This window comes from Podarcis melisellensis, assembly GCF_964234715.1.
Source record: "Podarcis melisellensis genome assembly, chromosome: 4".
Classification (NCBI taxonomy): Eukaryota; Metazoa; Chordata; class Lepidosauria; order Squamata; family Lacertidae; genus Podarcis; species Podarcis melisellensis.
Window position 1 is genome coordinate 81,046,824 of NC_138531.1, and position 20,439 is coordinate 81,067,262.

General features: G+C 41.7%; 1 protein-coding gene across 6 annotated transcripts in view; it reads right to left on the reverse strand.

The window, feature by feature from the left end:
- Positions 1-2,641: 2,641 nt before the first annotated feature.
- The window catches only part of FGF9 (fibroblast growth factor 9), a 41,631-nt gene continuing 23,833 nt past the window's right edge, over positions 2,642-20,439 (reverse strand). For all 6 annotated transcript variants that reach the window (XM_081909460.1, XM_081909463.1, XM_081909462.1 and 3 more), the window contains exon 3: positions 2,642-6,706. In XM_081909460.1, coding sequence (XP_081765586.1) covers positions 6,461-6,706 — 246 coding nt within the window. In that variant the 3' untranslated portion in view covers positions 2,642-6,460. The remainder of the gene's footprint in view (positions 6,707-20,439) is intronic.

Genomic DNA, 20,439 nt, shown 5'->3' on the forward strand with positions numbered 1-20,439 from the left:
GATTAAGAGCCTCATGCTCTACCAACCAAACTAGTTCTTCAACAATGCAGGATACAACTACAAGTAGAGCTTCTGTAGCAAGTATATGGCATTACAATGTGCCCCCTCTTGCCCCTGCCCTTGTGTGAGTCCATAATTATATTTAGTTTTTGAACAGAGGTGGGAAGACTCATGCCCTGGTCCTTGAGGAATCTCTCAGACTCATGCCCTGGTCCTTGAAGAATCTCTCCAAGTCACACCCTCCCTCAGGCTTCAACCTGCCCAGGATGTGTCCTTGAACCTCCTACTTTTACATATCTGGAATGTAGTTTACTACACAAAGGAAAAGAGTCACATTTATTGCCTCTGGCCCCAACCATCACTGGCAGGTGGGCCCAGGAAGGCTGCTCAGGGTGGAAAGTGATCCTTAGGCTGAAAAAGGGTGCTTCAGATGTTGAGAAGACTTTCTATCATCCTTCTGAAAGGATAATACTTGGGACATATAATCATAGACACCGTCCTTCTTGGAGCAATGCACTGCCGTTTGTTGAACCATCCCATTTATTTTATTTGATACTTTGAAATATGTCCACTCCTCTTAACCATAACTGGAGTGCATGTATACCCTAAATTAATTTGCAGAGATATGAGTATAGATATCCCACACAGCAAGACTATGTAAGACTGAATGCTGCCGCCACCACCATTACTGAACTAGGACTGGTTCCTCCAGTGTAGTCCTGTGAAGGTTTTAGTTGTCTGGAGATCATTTTGTCCCAAATCTTCTCTCCTCGCAAACAGCAGCATCCTCGTATGCCAAGAATATCTCATTCTTCAGAGGATGTCCACCAGAACATTGTGTTAAATGCTACTGTCCACATTTATACCACACAGAGATGCTGAAAATAATAATTTGATGGCTGAGAAACAGACTTTAATTAGGACAGATTCACAGGCTGCAATCTGAATGTGCAATCTACTCATTAAAAAGGACAGAAAATGGTTTGATTGTGGGGCATAAATTTACCCTTTGTAGGAAGACAACTCCAAGTACAAAAGGACTCCTCCTCCTCCATCTCGCAGAGAAAAGTATAACAATCTGTGCCTAAATGTTCAAATGATGTTTGAAATGTTCAGCAATGAGAATATCCGATGGCCCTAACAATGGTGCCCTCTCCATCTCCCACAGGCTCCATACAGCATAGGCACTACCATAATGTGAACAGACTTGACACATTAACAGTAATAGCAGGGAGAAGTTAGCTTTGCCTGTTCTGTATAGGAAGTTACACTGGGCTGTGCCTATGCTCCTGTATGATTATGAAGTCAATAGATCTCGAATGGAACTGGGGGAGCTATATGAAAGAATAGGTAAAGATAAAGGGACCCCTGACCATTAGGTCCAGTCGTGACCGACTCTGGGGTTGCGGCGCTCATTTCGCTTTATTGGCCGAGGGAGCCGGCGTACAGCTTCCAGGTCATGTGGTCAGCATGACTAAGCCACTTCTGGTGAACCAGAGCAGCGCACGGAAACACCGTTTACCTTCCCGCCAGAGTGGTACCTGTTTATCTACTTGTACTTGTCATTCTTTCAAACTGCTAGGTTGGCAGTAGCAGGGATGAACTAATGGGAGCTCACCCCGTCGCGGGGATTCGAACCTTCCAGCCGGCAAGCCCTAGGCTCTGTGGTTTGGACCACTGCGCCACACGTGTCCCTTATGAAAGAATACTCACTTTCAAAATTCTATAACAATACATTTATCCAACACACATATTTCCATTCATATGCACAGTTACACGTTGTCAAGTATATTAACACCAAGTTGCCGTGTGAATTTTAAAGAGGTGTCAGAGATGGAGAGCGCTAGAATATACGAAGCCTTTTTTTTTCCACAGCACTGGAATAGCGGTAATAAAAGTTTCCCGTGTTCCCCCACTCACTATACTTATTTCCAAGGCATCAAACTGCAACAGTAGAAGGTGTGGCCTTGGTTATTTGCTATCTATGAGAAGTAAGCCAACCATCTATACAGTGGTACCTTGGTTCCTGAACGGCTTAGTGGCCAAACAAATCGGCTCCCGGACGCCGCAAACCCAGAAGTATGTGTTCCGGTTTGCGAACGTTTTTGGGAAGCCCAACGCCCAACGCGGCTTCCAATTTGAGTGCAGGAATCTCCTGCAGCCAATCGGAAGCCGCGCCTTGGTTTTCAAACAGTTCAGGGAGTCGAACGGACTCCCGGAACGGATTAAGTTCGACAACCAAGGTACCACTGTATTAGTGAAATCAGGAAACTGATGGAACAGGATCCATATTTGATGTTTTGCGGACAGGCAAACCAGCTTTGATGCAAAGGTGAATGTCTGTGTATTCAGGAAGGGAATGAGGTCCCAAGCCTCCATATTACTGCTGCATTTGAGGACTCCATGAAATTTAATTGCACACTGTTCATCTTGTTTTATAAAGGGAGCATGTTTTTCCCCAGTTCTATTTTGGAATTATTCCATGGAGGACTTAGAAGTGACCAACCAAGCTTTCATTCGACTGCCGTTATATGCTAATAGAAAAGGCTGGGTAACCTGCTACCATGTGTTGGACCAAGATAATGTATATCATAACTCCGTATATACAAAAATCCAATAGGTATATACACAGCACTATGGGTTATTTGAATAAATTGATTACAGTTTATTGCATCAACTGCCATAAAGTCATAACATTTTTCTTGCTTACTTTTAGTCCTTTCTTTAAAAAATACAAAAAATAAATTAAATAAAAAACATGTTAAGTAATATTAATGATCTGTCTATGATAAAAAATACCAGCAAATTCCACATTAAGGCTAAAAAGTATGACCTTATTATTCTTGTAAGTTCATGGCAAGTTTGACCTTAGCTATTATGGGTGTCCTTAACATTTTTGTGGACTTAGTGCAAAATCAGATACTTATTGCTACTTGAATCCACCTTTATGCAACATGTATATATATCTTTTACTGTTAGATGCTGAACATGCTGTATGTCCTTTAACTCGTTTATTCGAAGGATAATCATTTTCTGGTTCTGGTTATTAAAAACACAATTTCAAAGTAATTTACAATGATAGTCCTATTGAGGATTCTGGTGGAATTAGTCCAGTTAAAGTGGTCTTATAGCAGGCCTGCACCATTTGTGATCCACCCAACTAATACACAGCCCAGTATGGTGGCTTTTCAACTGCTTAACAGTCTTCCCATTTTCAAAATCCCAGGCAGGCAGCAAAAAGAAAAAGGGTCGTCATAAAGTGGGTTTTGATCTATAAGAGAAGAACTGTATCAAATTCTTAAACAGAAACAAAGTCCTGATCAATTAAGTCAATATGTGTTGAATGTAAGCAGAAATGCTCTGACAATTAGATGTCCAACATCCCTTGGAATTAACCTAGCTGTCATTTATTTACTTTGAAAGATTTGGCCCAAAGCTAATATTCAACGGTTTACTATACATTGGTAAAGTCTTGAGTCTGATTGTACTATGGGCCAAGAAGCAATAGGCATTAAGATTTTCATTTTAAATGAAAGAATAGTTTTCTTATTCTGATCCCATTCAGAGAAAGTGACTGCACACATTGTGGTGCTCACATAATAAATTTTAGCTATCAGATATGTGGAACAGATCTCTTCAGTGTATCATGGATAGTTGCATCAAAAAATTACCCAAGATTGGATAGGATGGACCGGCTAGCCAAAAGGGCAGAACTACACATTACACTTGACTCAAGGCTGCCTCTGAAAATCCCAGCCCCATGTTGAGTTCTCCACCTCTCCCATAATGATTAAACACACCTGTGTTGACATCATAATTCCTCAGCCCTTGTCCAGAACACAGGTTGATATTCCACAAGCGTGTGGAAACGTACAGATAGATGGCATAATAATAAGGGGAAGACTGACTTTGTATCAAAGAGATACAAAGAGTGGCGAGAGAGGGGTAAGAACTGTACATGGGGATATAATTTTCATTTGTAGCCCCATGTGGAATGTAATGTGCTCCCCACGCCCCAAAACTGAACATGTAAACTCATCTTGTACAGCTTGCAACCGAGTGAAGGAATGCTGAATTCATTCTGAACATATTGATAGTTATCTCCAATTTGTTCATAAGCAGTACTTAATATCTTTAGTTTGTCTCCAACGGAGGCATGCTCAAAGTAGACCCACTGAAATCAAGGGGCTTGAGTTAGTTGTTGCTAAGTCTATGGGTCTGTTCTGTGCATGACTTAGTTGATACAACCCTCTGTGCATTAAAGTCCCTTCTTACTCCAGCTAGGGGGAAAATTTAGGCTTGTCTCTAGTGACAGCCATATTCAGAGCACACCAGTTGAAAGTAACGAAAATGACTACTCATTTCAATGAGTCTACTCCGAGTACAAGCTCCTTGGAGGCAACCAGAGCCTTGAAACTACTTGCTAATACTTGCACCGGAAAACTCAAGTAAAACTTGCACGGTCCCAGAATGACATGCAGTATCAACCAAAACAAGTGGCATCAGAAGTGCTTAGACGTGCTTCAGTTGTTTTAAGCATCACTGCAACCCAAGGAAATATGCATCATTCATACGGAGGTGGATGCACAACTTTCCAAACTAAATAGAATCCAGGCAACAACCCAAACCAGGCTGAGCTGAAACCTTGTACAGGAACTCTGCACAATGGTACACAAACATAGTGCATTGGGCTGCAACTCTTGACAGTGCTTCTGACTCAGCTATTCCCAGGGGCTCTTTTCTATGGGCAAGTTCCAAAATTGCAACCCCTAACGAAAGGTGTGTTTGCACTTATTACGTTACACAGTCCTAACGGCATACAGTATATGGAGCAGAGCCTGGAACATATGGAAGATAACTTGAAATAAAACGAGTATAGTACTTTCCCCCTCATTGCAATTCTCAATAGAGATTTATTAGTTTCATTTGCAAGAGTCTTACTTTAAGAAGGGTGTTAATATGTATTATGACAGTTCACACTGAAAGCAATTTTTTCCCCCATAAAAGATGTTACAGTCATAACCCCTATGGAACTTGTGTAATTTCAGAGTAGATAGTCAAGTGCACAATTAAACAAGTTTACAAGAGTGAACCTTGCCCCGGGCCTCTTGTACTAGTTGTGAAAACCTTAATTAGTACAAAATGTCAATATTAGGATGTTTCTGGCATTCTGCTTAAATAAAAAGAGCATATTTATCATTTAGCTTTGGTATTATCTGCAGTAGGTTTTAACAAGTAGAGTATATACCAACCCTTATTTTCTTTTCTCTTTCTTCTTTTCACAACTGTGAAGCTTACAAAGATGGAATAAGTCGACTTACCAAAGAGGAAATATTACAGACACAGAATTAAAGTTTTGAAGACCCATTTTTATCTTTAATCCTTGGGGAGGGGAGGGGGGAGAGTTTAAGCTATGAAACAAGCAGTCAGAAGAGTGAGCTCTCTGTGTCATGAGTGGTTGTGCATACTTTTACAATAATATGGGCACAAAGGAGATTGTCGCCTTCAGTACATTAGGGTCGCTAGATTTCTCTTTGCCTCCATGCACCTTTTACGTTTGACTTGCATGAGTTTTATCACAGGTTCAAAAGCGGCCTTCACTGTCGAAATGTTTCACAGAGCCTAAAGCTTCCAAACTGCCTATCTGGCCTGTACATATTTCATTAAAAATAAACTCTATATAATAAATAAATATATAAAATAAATAAAATGTTGCCTTTGGAATTTCTATAAATAAATTTAAACTTTTTTACGTATTTTTTTTTACTACTTTTTTATTTTTTATTTTTATTTTCTTTATCTTTTCTCGTTTTTTTCACCTAGGAGGTCTTTGCTTTTAAATTCAGCGAGGGGTGGCTCCCACTTGAGCAGTCAAACAAAAAAAAAAATAGTAAGTCTCTTTTTCTTTGTTTGTTTGTTTGTTTGTTTAAGTAAGACCGAACCCTCCATGCCTTCTTTTTTTTTTGTTTTCTTTTTTTATAAATGCAGCGTACACTTGAGCAGGCCACCAGCCAAAATTCCTGATGAGTCAAAGTATGGCAGCTATGCTGATATAGGATGAAGTACAATGGATCAAAAAATTTAAAAGCGTGTCTATTTCCCAGCATGCATCAGGCCTTTCCCCCTCCCCCTTCCTTCTTGCTCCAGCTTCTCTCTTTCATCCTCTTTCCTTTCTTTTTTCCGCTCTCACACATTCTCACTCTTCCTTCCTTCCTTCCTCTCATAATAAACCAAGCGAGTGGGAAATAGGCACTCCTCCAGGAAGACAAAACCCCTTTAAGTGCAGAACAAAATCAGCATGTTCCATCCAAGCCTCCATCATACATTATGCATGCGACAAAGTTTGGCAACAGTGGAGCTGATGCGATGACACAGCTAATCAATTAAGAACCCACCGCATGAAACCTTTTATAGTGGTTACTTTCGTTTTAAGGGCTCACAAGTGAAGAAAACGTCTTTGTCAACTTTGGCTTAAAATATCCTTATATAGTTCAGGGACTTTCTCTGGATCCACCGGTCTAGGTAAAAAATGTGTGAATTTTTGATGGCGCTTAGTCCTAGTCGCTTCTCTCGGAGACCCGTCTTTATTTAATGCGACGTAATATCGTCTTCCAGTGTCCACATGCTTATACAGATTTGATGAGTATGTGTTATACCAGTTCTCTTCAAATTGTTCTCTGAATACACACTCCTGGGTTAGCTTCTCCTGTGGACAGAAACAGGGAGGGAGGGAGGGAGGGAGAGAGAGAGAGAGAGAAGGAATTAGCAACATATTTAATTACTTATTGCCAAATGCCATCTAGAAAAACCAAGGGTTGCCATTTGGGAATAATAATAATAATAATAATAATAATAATAATAATAATAATAATGTATCATTTATATCTCACCCATCTGACTGGGTTTTCACAGTTTTATTGTGCTTTTTATATTTTGCTGGAAGTCACCCAGAGTGGCTGGGACAAACCAGTCAGATGGGTGGCAAATAAATAATAAAGTTGTTGTTGTTGTTGTTGTTATTTTGTCCCTTTTCAAACACTACTACAGAATCTCTTTTTTAGGAGCCCCAATCTCATGAGACAAAGCTGACAGCAACCAGAGAGAGGGCCTTTTCAGTGATGGCACCTCATCTGTGAAACTCCCCAGAGAGCTTCATCTAGAGCCAATCTTTTTTGGCTGCAGACGAAGACATTTTTATTACATTTTTAAACTATCTGTTTTTTTACTATGTACTTAAATATACCGATACAGTTGATTTTTTTTTAAAAAAATGGTTATTGCTGTTTTAAATTCTGCATCATAATCTGTTGCATCCTTTCTCTTTTTAGTTTTAGTCACTGTTGTGCTCATTAATGGATTAGTGCTGAGTTTTTTTCATTTAGCAAATAAGACATCTAAAAATATTCCTTCTCCAATCCTCCATTCCTCACGACCTGCACAAATATAATCCACCTTTGCTTCCTCAAAGAACTGAAATGGAAAATTTAAATATAGCAATATTAATAACAATAACAATATTGTTGTCGTTGTTGTTTAGTCGTTTAGTCGTGTCCGATTCTTCGTGACCCCATGGACTAGAGCACGCCAGGCACTCCTGTCTTCCACTGCCTCCCACAGACTCATTAATAGTAATTAATGTATCCATTGTCATATGCAACCATGTGTGTTTCCATGAAGGGCGGGGTATTAAAAGCTATATAAAAAAACCAAATGCATAGGTGGCTCAGGGGTGGTGGTGTGATGAAATGTTCTTTACCCATGACCACCATTACATTGGTTCCAACCTAAAATCTGAAGACAGCAGTACCAGAGGATTTGCCCACAGAAGCTGACACAACAATAGGTAGAAGCTGAATGTGTTCTAACAGCCTCCCATATCTTATTGAGAGAGAAGAATGCCGGCAGCTTTGTAATCAATGTCTTCTTTATATTTGTTGAATAGTCTGTAAATACAGCTCTTGCAGTCTACACATTTCTTGGAGCAATTTTAAAAATTACTTTATATTCTTTCAATTGCAAAAGCAGATGCTGAGAAGAAGTAGTCGGTGGATGCTGGGCTCTGTGTGTTGGGAGGGGAGGCGTAAAACTCATTCAAATGAAGTTTTTTCTGCTATCTGCAAGCATCACATGATGTGCGCTGCTGAACTTCTCGGGTTTTAAAAAGAGAGATCCTCTTAAATGTCTTTCTTTGCTTTCCTGAATCATAAATACCCATATAAGGTTAATTTGAAACCAAGATACATCTCTTAAGAACAGTTCTCTTTTTCTCCCTAACAGCTGCTCCCAACTTTAGACCCGTAGATGTTGTTATGCCACCCCCACAACAACAACAATCCCATAATGGTCAGGGGTGGTGGGAGGGGTAGTCCAACACCATCGGGGGGGAGGGAGCCATCTTGTAAAAAGGGCCATTCTAGAAGCTTTAAATCAATTATGATTGTGTTCAAACTACTACAAACCCTTTTCCATTTTTGAATTTTCACAGCTGGAACAAAACAGCAATTACAACATCGAAACCTTCAGTCTTCTCCATTATGGTGTTGCCACGCATTAGTAAACTGAAGGGAAGGGTGACATGACATGGAATACTTTGGATGAAAATTTTGTAAACTCCGCCCCTATGGAGCAAATAATTTTAAAAGGTACGAAGAGAAATGTAACAATTCCAAATGTGCAAAAGTTTGCAATTTACTTTACTCCTCAGGCTCCGTATTATAAAACGCACTTCCAGTAAAATAGTTGCTGATTTAGTTCCAACTACATAATTAAAGTGGGACGCGGGTGGCGCTGTGGGTTAAACCACAGAGCCTAGGACTTGCCGATCAGAAGGTCGGCGGTTCAAATCCCCATGACAGGGTGAGCTCCCGTTGCTCGGTCCCTGCTCCTGCCAACCTAGCAGTTCGAAAGCATGTCAAAGTGCAAGTAGATAAATAGGTACCGCTCCGGTGGGAAGGTAAATGGCGTTTCCGTGCGCTGCTCTGGTTTGCCAGAAGCGGCTTAGTCATGCTGGCCACATGACCCAGAAGCTGTCTGCGGACAAACGTCGGCTCCCTTGGCCAGTAAAGCGAGATGAGCGCCGCAACCCCAGAGTCAGTCACGACTGGACCTAACGGTCAGGGGTCCCTTTACCTTTACCTTACATAATTAAAAGAGTAAATTGATACCGTATATAAATGATCAGTGTCTCCTCCGTTTGGAGACCTTTCATTAGGAGATACTTCTTTCAAATGGTTTTGAATCAGGGGAGGGAGGATTATTACCACATGTATGTCACCACCAGCTATCTTTGGGGGGATGTCTCCTAGGACAGCCTTACCAACAGGATGCTCTGCAGATGTAATTGGACCCTTGCCAATCTACTGCAAATCATCCAGACATCAACCAAAAAATCCCAAGCTCATTTGCCCAGCCCCATTCATACACATGAGCCAACCAGGAATTTGAGTAGACATATTACAACTTAACTGTGCCACCGAAAGAGTGACCATGGGTCCTCCTCTAATGGGCTACAAGAGGGCAGCCCTCTGTGTGAAAGCATCTTGTTTCAAAGTCTGTTCAGTCCAAGTCTATTTTTAAGATAATTAAAGAGTCATAAGAAGGGAGTGTAAGAAGGGCCTTGAAGTGGCTCATCAACAGTTAACACCTAGAGAGCAGACTGAGCATGTCAGACACAGATCACATGGTCACAGTCTCTCCCAATAGGGTGAGATGTATCCTTGGGAAGAAAAGGCAGACCAAATACAGTGTACTGGAAGAAGCAAAGATCACCAGTGTTGAAGCAATGATTCTTCAACATCAACTTTGTTGGACTGGTCATGTTGTGCGGAAGCATGATTATCATCTTCCAAAGCAACTATTCTATTCCGAACTTAAAAATGGAAAGCACAAAGCTGGTGGTCAACAAAAGAGGTTTAAAGACTCTCTGAAGGCAAATCTTTTAAAATGTAGTATAAACACTGACAACTGAGAAGCACTGGCTTGGGAGCACTCCAGTTGGAGAACAGCCTTTACCAAAGGTGACTTGGGCTTTGAAGATGCTCAAACTCAGGACGCAAGGGAGAAACATGCTAAGTGGAAGGCACGCTTGGCAAACCCTCACCGTGGTCAATTCCCAGAAACCTATGTCCCCACTGGGGAAGGATGTGTGGATCCAGAATTGGCCTCCACAGTCACTTACAGACCCACTGTTAAAACATTGTTTATGGAAGACAATCTTGCTCAGCTATGAGTGATTGCCAAAGAAGAGGAAGAAGATATGTATTTCTGTTTAAATAATAGTAATTATCTCTGTGCTTGCATTGATGCATATAAATTATCACACACAGAGAGACATTTGTACCCCACCTTTCCTTCCAGGAGCTCACAAGGTAGTGTATATGGTTCTCTCCCTCCCCATTGCATCCTCGCCTTAAAACCCTGTGAAGCAGGTCAGGCTGAGAGACAGTAACTGTGTGATCGGAGAGTAACCTGCCCACCCAGAAATAAAAGACAGCTGTTTATGTTCTTTCTAACTCAGCACTTGTTTTTTATACACTACCCCCCTAAAAAACACAATTATTTATTGCATTTAAATCCCATCTCCTTTGCCAAGGAGCTCAAGGGGGTGTACATGGTTCTCCCCTTCCTCCTTTAATCCCCACACCAAGCCTGTTAGGTAGGTCAGGCTGAGAGGCATTGGCTGGCCCAAGGTCACTCAATGAGCTTCATGGCCGACTGGGGATTTGGACCCTGGTCTCACAAGTCCTAGTACAATGCTCTACACCACACTGCGCAGGGTCCGTTCTTGTTTCCCCTTTGAGTGATGCATTCCAACTCCCATCCTCCTTGACCACTAGCCCCGTTGGCTGGGGATGATGGGAACATTTAACTCAAAACCATCATGGGAGCCACAGCATGATTTTATTCCAGTCATTTCAGGAAAAAATGCCCCAAATATCAAGGAAGACCATGAAAACTTTCTGGCTGACAATGATCCTTTATATAAAATATAATGTTTTTAGCTCTGTTATCCTTCACAATTTTCCCTACATTTTTGCCCCACCCTACCCAATCTGAGGTCACTTTAGAAGAATACTTACATTGTTAACCTAATACTTAATATAAGTTATAGAGGAGTTTATTTGATGCGTGATTTACTTTAACAGACATTTCTAGAATACTTTTTTAAATAAAATAAAAAATCCTTCCATACAGCTTTGCCTCAAAAATAGGCTGAAAGCAACTGTTTCACCTTTCAAATAAAGTACATCTAACACTGGACAATTGGTGCATGCATCTCCCACACAGGAATCCATTTGTAATTGGTTAAGGCTTTATCCACACAGTTAATTTCAATTTTGATGACACTTTATGTCAAATACTTAATAGATAATTACATATTTATTAAAATTTCAACTGATCTGATGAGTGAGGAGGTCAGATAACAGGCAGCCATCTTTGCTTGATGTCATGTGGACCTTTCCTGAGAGCAAAAATATCCAGCACTCAAGCTTTGAATCGCAAACGTATATTTGTGGAGTTACTTTACTATTTTTGTAAGGCTGTAAAGGAAGGAAGGAGGGGAAGGGAGAAAGAGACTTGGTTTTACTCAACCCTGTTATGCCTTATTAAAATGGCTAAAATTACTTCCATAACATTTTCCCCCTCAAATAAAAATGGGGAATAAGCGCTTCAGCAAAAACCCAATATTTATTGAATATAATGTAAGTCTGTAATCCTGTGGTCCTTAGGAAGGCATCCAAGAGCCATGAGATAGCATGGTCCCTCTTTCTGAAAGAGAGAGAGGGAGACCCATGAGCACAGGAGTTCTGTCCATGACGCCATCTTCCTCGGAACTGCAGAAATCTCCCTGGTTTGCCCCCTCCTTTGCCATCAAAGGCCCTGGGGCAGAGAGGGCAAAAAGGAGGCATTCTAGGGACAGATCATGGGGAACTTTGGATTCACTGGATCAAAAGCCCTCCTATTCCTCTAACATGCCCCCAATTGGCATACTTAATTCCCCTCTCATCGGGATCAGTGGGAGGGGAAATCCCTGTTTTAAAAAGCTGACCAAGAGCAAAGTCCACCCATAAAAAAATACGCAACCTACACACATGCTATTTGAACTGCTATCATGAGCTACCAGGGTTTTGGATTTGGCCGTTCGATTCTCTCCCCCACCCCCAACTTCTGCAGACTGCTCTGCCTATGAATACACCAGAGCTATTGCATAAGTCACAGAATTTGGGGAGCATTTGTCCCAGTTTCAGCTCTTTGGCTTGCAAGAGACCTGGTCCCAAAGTACTGAGGTTCAGGCCTTTAGTATGTGCTCTGTGCCCCCCGAGGAAGGACCACAAGAAAGGAAGGAGAGGCGGCTTTGCTTTTGGTGTACCCACTAGTAAGGGCTCAGCCAATTGATGCTAACTCGCCTTCAGACCATTTGCTTGACCTGCTCAAAGGCTCTGCAATTAATATGTATACATGCCTCTGAAAGGCTCCAAAGATTATAATCCTGATTTATGGGAGATACTGGAATCCTCAGTTTGACCTGATTATGCATATGTGAAGAGCCTCTGCAGCGATATATTCAAGGAAAAGTCAGCACACCTAAGTCACAATGAAATCATCAAGATTTGTGCTTTACTTGGGGTCCTAAATCCAATAGTTTTCAACTGGGCTTATTTTATTCATTTTACAAAATTTATATAGTGCTTGATTGTAAATAGAACCTCAAAGTGATTTACAAAAAAATAAAACAAACATTAAAAACAAGGTTTTATATATATATATATATATATATATATATAGAGAGAGAGAGAGAGAGAGAGAGAGAGAGAGAGAGAGAGAGAGAGATGGACTTAAGAGATGTCCATCTTACTTTGCATATTTCCAGGTGTCACTACCACTTTTATGTTTACAACTCTTGGCTCAAGCATCGTCACAATCTACTCAAGTAGATCATTTGCACTCCCTCGCTTACCCTTTGGAAGCAGATAGACAAAAACAATAACCTGAAAAAGACCATCTTAAGAGTTCACTGTGGAAATCAAGATGTCCAGAGTTCAAGGATGCTACGTAAAAAACCTTTCACATCTAGGGATGAGGGAGAAATTTGATTCAGCTTGCATTTGATTCTAATCTGTACTTTCCAAAATAATACATGAGCCAAAACACAGCCATATTTTGAAATTCATACTTCTATGATTTTTGCAATGCAGTTGTACAGCCACAAGACATGTGCAAATATGCATATACTAGGGTATATTAGTGAAAATAACATACATATTTGCATTTTAGTTGGAGAAATCCTTTTCTAAAAATGTGTATATTCAGTAGGACCAGCGGTCAGGGATGATGGTAATTGTAGTCCAAAAACTACTGGAGACCAAAATTTGGGAAAATTGGTATACAGAAATTAGCAAGTAAAACTGGTCAAAATCTGGTAAATAAAACGAGCCTCTTGCTCATTTATTTGACTTGCTAGCATGGCATCTGGTCCTCAGACATTGCAAGAAACCCCAATAGATATTAAGTCAAAAGGATAATCCACCCCCAGACCATGTTATCTCCAATGCACTCTGTAAACAAACACTGATTTATTTAGCAGGGAAAGTTTTAAGCTATTGTGATACTGCTGAAGCCATAAAAGGCAGAGTTATAAGATGCTTGTAACAGAGCCAATACTGGCAAGACCTTGTCATCACTTCTGTGTTATGCCACTGTGTGCTGTGATCTTGACATTTCATAATAAACTAAACAAGTGAAACCTGTTGAGCACATGGTACAAAGCCTTACAAAGGCAACTTGGGGCTAGTGATTCAGTAGGACAGACCTCTCTTTTTCTCAAAGTCAACAGCAAACAAAAAAAGGATGCTCCAACAGAACGCATCACAATATTTAACCCTAAAATAATCACCTACGCAGCAAGTCCTTGTTTTCAGCCTCAGGTTGAAAACCTACACACGTTTGCCCCATTGGATACAGTCAGAGTTATTTTTGAGTAAAAATGCATAGGACAAGACTGTTAACGAGATACTGTGAGACTTCTGCCCAAACTGCATGTCTATTCTGGGTGCTCCCTCTCAGATTTTACAGGCTCACGGTAGGTATAATCTGAAGAAGTGTATCTGAAGAAGTGTGCATGCACATGAAAGCTCATACCAAGAACTAACTTAGTTGGTCTTTAAGGTGCTACTGGAAGGAATTTTTTTTTGTTTTGACTATGGCAGACCAACACGGCTACCTATCTGTAACTGGTAGGTATAATGTGATCAATGAAAAACACACCCAAGGCTATATTATTCAAAAGTGGTGTAAAGACAAGTTTTCATACTTCTCAACTGTAGTTTGTATCCTGCTTCTGCTTTGTATCTTGTCCCCAACAACATTCACCCATGCACAAAAAGGTCTCATTCAGACATAATCCTAAGAGGTGGTTTCACTTAGGGATAATCAATGCGGTTACTTCCAGATGTGGTTTGACTACAATTCTCATCAGTCCTGACTATAAGCCTTGTTGGTTGAGGCTGATGGGAGTTGAGTCCACCAACATCTGGAAGGTGCCATATTGATTACCCCACTATGCAAATGAGCCTCATGAGCTCCCCTCTCCTCTAAGGCAACCAGAAGCAAATCAGAAGTTTTCGCTTCCATTTTTAACTAACTGCAGTTATTCCTTAAAACCTGGACAAACAGTTATTAGTCACCCAGATTGTAGGGAAACAAGCCAGCTTCAAACCCCGGAACATTGCTATCTCATGTAATATACAAGATAGGGCTGGGAGACCATTTTATTTGCATTTTAATATCTACTTTCAAAGTAACAGCAAACTGGAATGGAACTATCTTCAAACTTTGCCCTCTTGCCAATCTTGCAAGGCAAATTACTAAAAAAAAAAACCCACCTGTGCACCAAAAGAAAGCATATATTGGGCAGGTGTGCAGAACATACAAAATAACATACAAAAATAAATGATATTAGGGTACATTGCTTGCAGAAATGCTTAAATTGGGCAAAATTGCATACAAAAATTGCATATATTAGGAGAATCATTTGAATTTTCCTGCAGGATTTTTAAAAAAAAATAAAAATAAGGAATGGATAAGGAATGAACTGAACTTAAGGACTGGAAATAGAGAAAAGTCAAAATTGGCAAGATTTACCCATCCCTAATACAAGGATACCATTTTATCTCCTTTGAGAACATAAATGATTTAGCCAGTAGTTATCTACAAGGTTATCATTTCCTTCCTTCCTATCTATTTTCACACTGTAGCCTACTAAAGCCGAAGAGTTTTCCAGACACTATTCCTTCTCATAATAATATTCATTTATTGATCATATTATACCTTGCTTCATGCACCTCATTGTGTTAGATTCAAGGTCACTATTCTGTGGTCTGACACAAATTCTTTAGGGAAGAGGGATCACATTGCAAAATATGCATTATACCAAGAAGAATCAACATGACCTGAACACATAAGATGGACTGCACACAAAATGCAAAGGTTGCCTCACAAATACTCCAGGTTTTATTTTTCTTGGTTCCTACAAATACATAGAACTCAAGCAGAGGTGCAATAAGAATCAATGACAAATCACTAATCAAAAATTTCCGTTAATCTTTTGACTTAGCTCAAGGGTAGCCAATGTGGTGCCTCCCAGATGTTGTTGGACTACAATTCCCATCACCCTTGACCACGGGACATAGGAGATGGGAACCGTAGTCCAACAGCATCTAGAAGGCACCATATTGGCTACTCCTAGCTTAGCCCTTCTGTCCTGTCAAAGAATGTAAGAGTTGAGCTGGGAATCCTGTGACCCTGAAAACAGCACCTAAGATTATTTTTAGTTGGGTCCCAGAAGCTTCATCCTGGGCAAAAGAGAGTAGAACTGTGCAATATCAACCTCTGTGGGTGGCAAACCTTATGAGGCCCCTAAATCGACCAAGTCAGGTGTAAGTATTAGGCACCTAATAATCACCCGCCTACCTGCAAGCTCCAGCTTCAAAAGTAAGGCTGAAAGAGGTGCATTGTTAAATGCATCTTTGCAGGGAGAGAGAGTAAAGACATGCAAATTGCAACCGCCTTGGGTAGGGCATGCCTGACAATTGAGAGGATCAGAGCAGGCATGTGTGACGAATTCAGCCCTTTCCTTACCTGCTACAGCTCTGAGTAGACGCCAAAACAGGCTCTGGTGGACAAGACTAATAGCACATCCAATGGTCAAGTTTCTGCATGAGGGAAATGAAGGGCAGGTGGGGCTTGTCAACTTGGGAAGGAAGCCCGTCTAGGAGAAGGAAACTCTGTTCCTAAACCTCCGCTGCCTTGCAGATAAACTCACTTGCGAGAAAGGCTTTGGAAGCAAATCCTGGGCACCAATCAGTCCTTGCTGCCTTGTACGACATCTTCTGGAAAAGGAAAAGCTAAGGAGTTAACCCTAGGCTAATCGGGAGTGGAGTCCCTAAGGTGGTTGGAAGGCATCTTGTATGCTTCCTTCTGACTACACCTGCAGCCAAGCTGGTGCCAAATGCTTTCCTTTGCTTTGAACCACATCAGTGAGGCCGAGAGGTGGGCCATGTCACCTGCGCACACTGCTTTATGGTAGTGAGATGTGGGCAACTTACACCCACCAGAAGCGATGCCTCAACCCCTTGCACACATCCTGTATCAGGAAGATTTTGAGCATGTTCGCACTCCTGTCTCAGTGACAGTCTACGCTGCCCTGGTCATGTCCACAGAATGGAAGATGGCAGGATCCCCAAGGAGGGGCTCTACAGGGAGCTGGCTCCAGGAACCCATTGGCAGATCAACGCTGAGTTACAAAGATGTCTGCAAACATCACATGAAGGCTGGCATCATTAACTCCACCGTGTGAGAATCCCTTGCAGACTATCACAGTGCCTGGAGACAATCAGTAAGGCTGTGTATCCACAGCAGTGACCAGAGAAGGGATGGCCACTGCGAGGAGTGCAGAGAGAAGAAACACCATTGCGCATCTGCAGCAGCATAACCGGACCCGTTTATCTGCCCCAACTGCAACAAAACTTGTCTCTCCCACTTTGGTCTCTACAGCCACAGCAAGCGCAGTAACTTTCCAATGGTTTGACTGCCTCCCAAGATAGACAGATGCCAACCAACAACTTCTTCTAGTGTAGCATTTGCTTTGGTAAGGTAAAGGTAAAGGGACGTCTGACCCTTAGGTCCAGTCATGTCTGACTCTGGGGTTGCGGCGCTCATCTCGCTTTATAGGCCGAGGGAGCCGGCGTACAGCTTCCAGGTCATGTGGCCAGCATGACTAAGCTGCTTCTGGCGAACCAGAGCAGTGCACGGAAACGCCATTTACCTTCCCGCTGGAGCGGTACCTATTTATCTACTTGCACTTTGACGTGCTTTCAAACTGCTAGGTTGGCAGGAGCAGGGACCGAGCAACGGGAGCTCACCCCGTCGCGGGGATTTGAACCGCTGACCTTCTGATCGCAAGCCCTAGGCTCTGTGGTTTAACCCACAGCGCCACCCGCGTCCCCTATTTGCTTTGGTACCAGTGGGTAATTTCCTTCCAATGTCAATATTAGATTCAGAATATGTACTACATAGCATTTGTGTCTAGTTTTGAAAAGACAAAGCACAGCTCTGTCTCCTGATAAAATCATGCAAAGCCCTACTATGCTCCTGAAAAGTCCCCATACACGACCGAAAGAAAAACTAAGCACACAACTACTCACACTTCTCCCTTATTAACCATGCCTTTCCCTTGCTTTTCTCTCTCAGTTGTATCCCTCCATGATTGGAATTTACATCATAAGCTCCTTGAGACAAAGACCTGCCATTGCTTGAACATCCACTACATCTTCCCACAATCCTTCAAAAGACCATGGCTATATGCAGACTCCATGCATGGCTCCAACCTCAGCCAATTCCCCCACCCCCACCCCCTGTTTACCATCTACCCTAATGCAGAGTTCCAGAGAACACGAAGTCTTGCACAATATTCTGTAACATTTCAGTTGTCCTAATAAAAGATTTCATATTCCAAGAATTTGTTTTTCCAATAAAACATATCAACATTTATAACCCATTATATAACCCATCATATTTCAGTTTAAAAAGAGTACAACAACATGCTATTATGAAGGAACAATATTGTCCTTCTGAAAACACAAAGTTACTAATTTAATCTAACACTATTTGGATCGTTCTAAGTGCAATATTAACTGATGCAAGGCCCTTTCATTGTGTCTGAAAGCTATAATAACTTTGTTGTTTTCTAAATCTCAGGTAGTGGATTAATCTGGTGACAGCAGCAATCTCCCAAAGTTTCTTCATCCATTCTTTAATGGATGTTCACTGACCTCCATGACTTAAAGAGCAATGTCCTCACATATGCACTTAACATATAAGAAACTAATTATTTATGTTCTGGTCCCACCAAGCTTTCCACATAATTAAATAAAATGAATAGTGGTTGAAGATGATTTCCATAACTTAAGACCTTTTTAACTTGGTTTCTTCCAATATTTTCTGACAATCACATTCCCACCACATAAGGGTAGGGGAAATCACCTATTTTCTTTTTGGCATGTAGTGGGATAAAAGAATTGCCCTAATGTGGATACTTGAATTTTTCTTATGGTCAGCACAGGTACTTTTGCTTGGCTTGGGTTACTCTGTGAAGTGCCTTGTACACAGATGGTATTGTCCCTGAATAAATCTGGCCCTACTCATAGTTGAGGACATATCTTCTTAGATCTGGTGTTTACCTCTATGGACGTGGGTGATCTGACACTAAGTTCCAGTGGAACAAAAGAAGTGCCATGATCAGATCACTTCCTGGTGCAACTAGACTTTTCCATAACCCAGTACATACGTTGAGTGTAAACCCACTAGCATAATTAGAAAGGCAGTACCCACAAGTCCAGCCAACTGAGCCCAGAACTCCTGCTGATGCCACAGCTGGGACATCCTGCCATTGGGCAGCCTGCAGCTGTTGGACAGTCCGCCCCTGACCACTAGGATCCCTGCTCCTGCCACTGCCCAGTCAGCCTATCAGGGCAGTGTGTGGGGGGAGCCAAGTTGGATCACATCACCAGGGATGTGTGTCTATGCCATGTTGCAACACTGAATAATTCATGAAGGCATCTCTCCCAGGCCCACATCAAACCTGGAACCAGATACTGTAGCCTAGGGCCCCTTCTAGCCTGGTACTGTTATTATTAATAACAGTAACAAGGACAACATGGACCCTGAGATCATCCTCTGAGGCCCTCTTCATGTGCCTCCTCCATGAGAGGTCCAGAGGGTGGTAACACAAGAACAGGCCTTTTCTGCAGTAGCTCCCCGTTTGTGGAATGCTCTCCCCAGGGAGGCTCGCCTGGCACCTTCATTATACATATAGCGTTCCTCTTTATCCAGGCCTTTGGCTGATTAATACCCTATGACATTTTAAAATGTGTTGGGTGGCGGGTGGGGTCATTGGGTTGCCTTTTATTTTATTTTTATTATGTATTTTGTGTTTTCTACATTGTAATATTATGTTGTAAGTCGCCCTTAGAGCTATGGATGAAGGGCATATACAAATTTAATGAACAAACAAAGGAACAGCCTCTGTATTTAGATTTCTCTATAGATTATATGAGGGGGAACCAACACTTGTTCTCAAAATACTCTTGGGCTTCAACTCCCATCAACTCTGACCATTATGCCATACTTGCTGGGGCTGATGGGAGTTGTAGTCCAACAAACCTGGAGGGCACCATTTTGGCTACCCTTGACATACATGATTGACAACTTTGAAAGAGATTATTCTGTTGCAGCAGCAGAGTCTGTTGGCACTTTGAATTCTAACCTGACAACGCCTCTGGAAATTGCCTGCAGCATATGTGGTTTATAATGCAGCAAAAAACAACAACACCCTGCCCCCAAAAGCTGAAAAAATGGGGAATGCCTATCACTTAGCAAACATTAGTACTGCAATGTCAGCATCCAGTAACAATTCTTTAGCTTTTGGCATCCTCCAATGCCATCTTTGCACAAGCTCCTCAACTGGTTGGCACAACCCAATATCCTGAGCACTTATTTGTTGGCACATGCCTCAAGACCCAGAAGGATAGGGGAAAATGAAATGGTTCCAGGCCACAACAGTATTTGCGCTACTGTTGGCAGCTGCTGAAATATGGGTACTAATTTTGCCAGTGTCAACAAGGCCCTAAAGGATCATGAATATTAGATGCTATGTTTCATTGGAACTAATGGAATTAGATCACAGCCACTTTTCATCACGTTGCAGTCTGACGGCAAGACCCATCTTCTGTGTACAGTTTTCAAAGCCAACTCCGCTAGCCTAGGGGTTCAATCCACCAGGAATTTCTCCTACGCAAGCCCCGCCAGCGGAAGTGGGAATTGCACAAAAGCACAGCTTATGCCCCAGACATAAAGCTGCCAAGTACTTCATTAGCTCCTTGT